Source organism: Zingiber officinale, chromosome 6A (genome assembly GCF_018446385.1).
Source record: "Zingiber officinale cultivar Zhangliang chromosome 6A, Zo_v1.1, whole genome shotgun sequence".
NCBI lineage: Eukaryota > Viridiplantae > Streptophyta > Magnoliopsida > Zingiberales > Zingiberaceae > Zingiber > Zingiber officinale.
The window spans coordinates 68,943,171-68,949,483 of NC_055997.1; the positions used below are offsets into that span (position 1 = coordinate 68,943,171).

At 35.9% G+C, this 6,313-nt stretch overlaps 1 protein-coding gene across 1 annotated transcript; it reads left to right on the forward strand.

Annotated features, from left to right (window-relative positions):
• Positions 1–3,364: 3,364 nt before the first annotated feature.
• Positions 3,365–5,858, forward strand: LOC121994037 (protein WEAK CHLOROPLAST MOVEMENT UNDER BLUE LIGHT-like 1). The gene is made up of 3 exons (XM_042548220.1): positions 3,365–3,501; positions 3,785–4,248; positions 4,350–5,858. The coding sequence occupies exons 2-3, from the start codon at positions 3,787–3,789 to the stop codon at positions 5,724–5,726; spliced, it is 1,839 nt and encodes a 612-aa protein (XP_042404154.1). The 5' UTR covers positions 3,365–3,501; positions 3,785–3,786; the 3' UTR covers positions 5,727–5,858.
• The last annotated feature ends 455 nt before the right edge of the window (positions 5,859–6,313 follow it).

Genomic DNA, 6,313 nt, shown 5'->3' on the forward strand with positions numbered 1-6,313 from the left:
GGCAAGGGAAAAGTCCAAGTGGGTCAAAGGTTAACCGGATACTTAGTGATCAAAAGTCCAATAAAAAGTTGATACAAGATAAAAAGTCCAAGTGGGTCAAGGGTTGACCGGACACTTGATGAAGAAAATTTGATAGGTCAAGGTTGATTAGATACTAGGCAACGAGAAGTTCTGACGAATCATGGTTAACTGGATGTTGGACAAAGGAATTCTAAACTTTAATTCTGGGTGTTAGGGTTGGGTAATATTTAAGGTATTCGATTGACCTTAAGCTAATCGATTTAGACCTGTTTAAATCGATTAGGTCGATTGCCTAATCAATTGGGGTCTATTTTTGTTAAGCACAGAAAGGTGCTAAATCGATTGGACTAATTGATTCAGCATGACCAATCAATTAGGCTAATCGATTGGGTGTTTTATCGAGACAACACAGAAAGTGTTGGGATCAATTGGGCAATCGATTAAGGTCAAACCAATGGATTAGGATAATTAATTGAGAGTTCTTAGCAAAGCATAGTAAGGCTGTGAATTAATTAAGTCTTAAATGAATTGATTGGTTTGAATTGATCAAGGTCACATGAGATTAGAAAGGCCTAGAATCAATTGAGGCAATCAATTCAACCCTATCAATCGATTAGGCAGTGATTCTCCATGAACAAAAAGCTTCTAAATCTATCAGGGCAATCAATTAGAAGTTGCCGAATCGATTGGGGACAATCGATTAGAAGCTACCGAATTGACTGGTATGGCTCACCAATCATTTAGATCGATGAAAAAGAGTCATTCTATAGGTGTTTGAATGGTCGTCTGACGTGACAATCAATTAGAGATAAGCCTAATCAATTAGGAGATATTCACTACAACAAAAACACTAAAAGACAACAGATTTTATCTATTGTCATGTGCCCTTTAAAACTGTTATAATTGACAGTGTTGTTAAATGTGTGGTAAAAGACAATGGTTTAAAACCCTTTTCTTTGAACAAAATAGACAACAGGCATACAACAATTTTAATGTATTATCTTTTAATATCAAAGACAACAATTTTATAACACTTAAAATTTTTTGTAATTGGCGGTTTTGCAACAATTTTGATCGCACGCAATATATGCTTTTGACAACAAATAAACATCATTGTATTTCTTCAAGATTTAGTTTAAAACTATTGTCTTTAAATACTTTTCACAACGGTTAAAAAATCGTTGTCTATCTTGATTAGAAAATGTATTGTGAATAAATAAAAATCTTTGTCAAATAATAGTTTTTTTTCACACAATATTTCAAAACTGTTGTCTTTGATAAGAAACATCTATGGTTATAAATAGTTATGTTTATAAGAAAAACTATTATACATCTTGTCCCAACCAAAAACTGTTATCTAAGTACACAACTTATATAAATTCACTTCAGTTAAGTTTAGAAACTTCTACAATTACTACAAGTATCCCAAACATGACCACAAGTATCCAATCATGACAACCACAAAAGATAAAACCACAAAATTAAGTTTATACAGAAGCAGACAACAACCATGCTTTCTCCTATCCCTTTTCTACAAACTGATCATCGAGTGTAGAATATCAGAGGCTTGTAAACCATGCTTTCTCCCTTTTTGTAAAAAAAAAATTATAGTTAAAGTCATAACAAAGCTAAGCTAGACTAAGAATGCAAGAAAGAATTATAGATTGTTTTTTCCCTTATTGTTTACAATAAATTAAATCCTTCACCACAAAAGGACTCAAATAGCATGTTGACACATAATAACACTTGATTTGTATTGTTGCGGGCTCTTGAACCCCAAACAAATCATTTCATACAAGTAATTGAAAATAAAACACAACCATTTAAGTCATAATTGAAAATAAAACACATAATAACACTTCAAGCATGATTTTTCAATAGAAAGGTTGGAATCAAAATTCATGTAGTTAGCATCAATGGTTAAACTCATGTTTTATGAATTACAAATGGATTAAAGTTAGGTGTTATATTTATCTAACTTCTTTACCGAGTATGCAGGACTTGACGGATCTAGAGGACCTGACACAAGACTGAAGCATAATTAGATCTGAGGACATGATAATTGGCATGAAGTTTAGATAAGTCAAGGTGTGACCCGATATCTGGTAGAAAGTTTAGTTGGATCTGTGGGACCTAACAACTGGTCGAAATCCAGTTGGATCTACAGACCTGACAACAGGTAGGAGACCTGGTGGGTAGGCAAGTCAAATGACTGTAAATAATAAGTGAAGATAAGCCACTGGAGGAATGTGAACCAGTGAGGACGAATTCCAGTTGGGACGGTAGGCGCTGGTTCAATTTAGGTCTACTTTAGAAATTTAAACTGAGATCATAACTAGGTCATGATCTTTATAAGACATGATCTAATTAATAATACTATCTCTTTATTGTGCTAACTCAATTTTGTAGGTTACTTTTCATTATTGGACTAATATGAATTTGCAAGAGCTAAGTACAAACTTTTGGCCAAAAATATTTTCTACGACCAAACATCTAGTCCACTAAATTCACTTGTAATTGATTGCCTAATTGATTGATCACAATCATCAAGTACTTTTGGTCAAATGTGTTTGATCGTAGTATATGACAAAATTAGAAGAAAAAACATGGATAAATTCAAGAAAACCCTTGCAATGCATTTGAAATGAATTCGACAAAATCAACAAAAAATAAAAAATAAAAAATAAGGACAAACTCAGGGCAGACTTATGAGTCAAAGTGTTTGATAAAATAAACAAAATTAACACTAATTATGTTAATTAAAAAAATTAACACTAATTTAAAATTTTTAGTATCATCAAAGTTGTTAACAAAAAAGTGTTTGATAACCATAGATAGCTCCAAATTTGAAAAAAAAAATAAAAAAAATAAAAAAATAAAAAATTATATCTGACCAACCGGCCAAATGATATCAGTTTCAATTGGTTATTGGTTTAGGTAGAATGGGTAATTTTTTTTTTTTTGTAAAATTTATATATGGTACGTACACCTTTTAAATATTTTATAAATTTAGGTGCATCCTATGGTAAATTATCAAATAGTCCATTTTGGTCTCCATGTTCTATTTTAATTTCCCAACCTCTTATAAGGTGACATTTTACAATTGTTTTTGAGAAAATTCACACTTCCTAATCAAAAAGTCGATGGCATTTTTTGTTTTTTTTTTTTAAATTTTAAAAAATAAAACAAATTTAAATGAATATATATATGTATATGCTTTATATGCTTTGAAACAAATGATTGTACTTATAAATTAATATGTCATCCTAAAAAAAGCGTTATTATATTAGTAAAAATTGATAGACATGTTAAAACAAGTCTTCGTAAGCGAGATCATAGGGGAAGGGATCTTGAACGTGATTTTTTTCATCTCTCTTTCTTTCCTCCTCCTCCTCCTCCTCCTCCTCCTCCTAGCTATTATCTCTTTCAATCTTTTGAAACAAAATTAATTAAGGAAAAAGAGGAAGTGGAGGAAAGAAGGTAGGTTTACTTTTATTTCTTGTGTTTAATTTCTATAAATTTACTGTAAGTTTGAATCGATAATATTGTTCATTGTTTTCTTTGATATCATCTTCGAAATTTGAGATTGATTTTAAGAAGAAGAAAAAAAGATTTTTTTTTCCTCTTATTTTTCTTGGATCAAATAACTTATCTTTTGATATTTCGTCGAATTTTCTTGATCTTTAAAATTTCACAAATTAAAGCTTATTGAAATTTATTGAACTAAAACTGTAAATGCTTATTCCTTTTTCAATGTCAACAGCAATGAACAATGGAGAGAGTATCGACTCGTTTATTCCTTTTTCATCACTCGAAGATTCATCAATTTCATCTTCATTCCCTCTGATCTTCAAAAATGGAAAAGATGGTTCGATCGACGAAGAGCTTGAAATAATCGACGACCCTTTCTTTTTTTATGATCCCAACAACCCCCTACTATTCCATGACCGAGGTGTTACGATCTCCGAAGAAGGTGCAAAGCATGGAGAAATAAGAAACCATGACGAAGTTCTATCATTTCCTACTCTCCCCAACACTTCGACCTTGCTTGATGAAAGAGTGCTCGTCGAGTCGGGCAGCGATCTTCTTGGTACCCCAATGGAGAAATTTGATGATATGGACAGAATACTCGTTGACACAGCGGCACCTTTTGAGTCTGTCAGAGAAGCTGTCTCCAAGTTCGGAGGGATTGTTGATTGCAAAGCTGAAGAGAGACTTAGCATTGAGGTAATGCTTAATTTTTTTAATACCCATTTTTTATTGTTGTTGTTGTTGTTGTGTTGTTGGTGTTGGTGTTATGAGATTGATGATTCTTCGATTGGTTGCAGAAGCAAAAGCAGATCCAACTTGAACTCAAGAAAGTACACGAAGAAGTTTTGAAGCACCGAAAGAGATTCCAAGACGAAGAGACTGCTAAAGCACAGGTTTTGGAGGAGCTCGATCGCTGCAAGGGATTTGTGGAGGAGCTAAACCATCGTTTGGAACGAGAAGCAACGCTCGAGAAGCAAGCGAAGCAGGACAGCGAGCTCGCCGACATGAGGCTGCGAGAAGTGGAGGAGGGAATTACGGACGACTCAAGCGTCGCGTCCAAGGTTCAGCTGGATGTGGCCAATGAGAGACGCGCGAGCGCCGTCGTGGCGTTGAAGTCTGTGAAGGAAGAATTTGAGTCGATTCAAACCGCATATGCTTCGTTGCTTCCGGAACGAGACATCGCGATCGAGAAAGCTGCTGCTTCGTTGGCTGCATTTAAAGAGATGAAGCACGCCATTCGGAATCTGGCTCTTAAGTTGATCATCACCAAGCAATTGCTTGAATCGGTTCGTATTGTGCGTCTTAAATCCGAAGACCAAATACTCGTCGCGGCATTGGAGCTGGAAATCGAAAAGTTGGTTGGGGACATGTTGCTGAAGCATGCTGAAGAACAACTGCAGCGAGTTGCTGAACAAATCCTGATGACGAACGCTACGAAGTTAGAATTAGATGAAACTTCTACACTCCTAGCGAACCTGAAAGCGGAGCAAGCATTGCAGAATCAAGCTGTATCGGTTCCACACGCGGAAGGGTTCGAGAAATCCAAACAGGGTGTGAACTGCTTAAAGATCCAACTTTCTTCACTTCTATCTGAATTGGAAAGAGAAAAGGCATCCTTAAGCTCCATGAGAGAGAGGGAGGATTTGACATCTGCGTCGATCGCGTCTCTTGAAGCTGAGCTCGACAGGATGAACACAGAATTGGAGTTTGTTCTTAAAAAGGAGGGGGCGGGAGATAAGATGGCTGGCGAGGAGCAAGACAAGCTGCGACAAGCAGCAAAAGAGGCCGAGGAAGATGCAAGAAAAGCACTGGAAGAAAAGAAGAAAAAGCTAAGAGAAGCAATGGAAAGGGCTGAGAAGGTGGAAGAAGAGAGGTTTCTCATGGAGCAGGAGTTGAGGGCATACAAAGAAAAGCACAAACACGAACCGACAACGAGAGTTGGAAGCTTTGACCGTTCTATGGATCTCGGTGCTGCCGGAGAAACTGCAAGTTCTTTTGGTGAAGCCCATGGAGATTCGCAATGTGAGAGTTCAACAAGATGCACCGGAGGAGTACCTGTGGTGGGCTCAGATAACAAAATTGTGGTGAAGCCGAAGCCAAAACGGAGGAAGAGGATGTTCTTCGCGAGGATACTCATGTTCCTTGCGAGGAAGAAGGTTCAGTCATTGAAGTAGAGGGAGGCAGGCAATCCTCAGCCAGTCTTACCCAAGACTTTTGTACACATCTTATGGTTGTGTTCTTTTGTTGTTTGGCTATGTATTATATTTTTTTTGCTTCCACTGTATAAAAACATAAGAACGTTATGATTTAGGACATTACAAGAGATCATATTGTCCTTTCTAATCTAACAAAAGATATTGTTGAAGTTTTATATTGAGAATTGTAGGGATTCATCATTAATTAGAGGGAGCCCTTACAAAAATACTCAATGGTGTAGGCTAAACCCACACAAAAGAGGGGGTTTGGAAATAGGTTTCAACCAGCAATTATCGCGCAAAGAGGAGTTTTAACTCTAAACCTTGCCCTCGATCGGTTGTCATTGTTATCTTTATAACAAGACTTAAGATGTGAGACTTGAAGTTTTCAACTACTCGCTTGACCTCACTAATTTTTTTTTTTTTTTTTTGTCATTGGATGAGCGGAGTGGGGATGAGGATATTAAAATGATCAGCTAACGTTTCAAGGTGGGCAATTGCACGAAAGGACCATGCATCTCAATAAAATTTAAAGTAAAACCATTTATGTATCACAATTATATAGT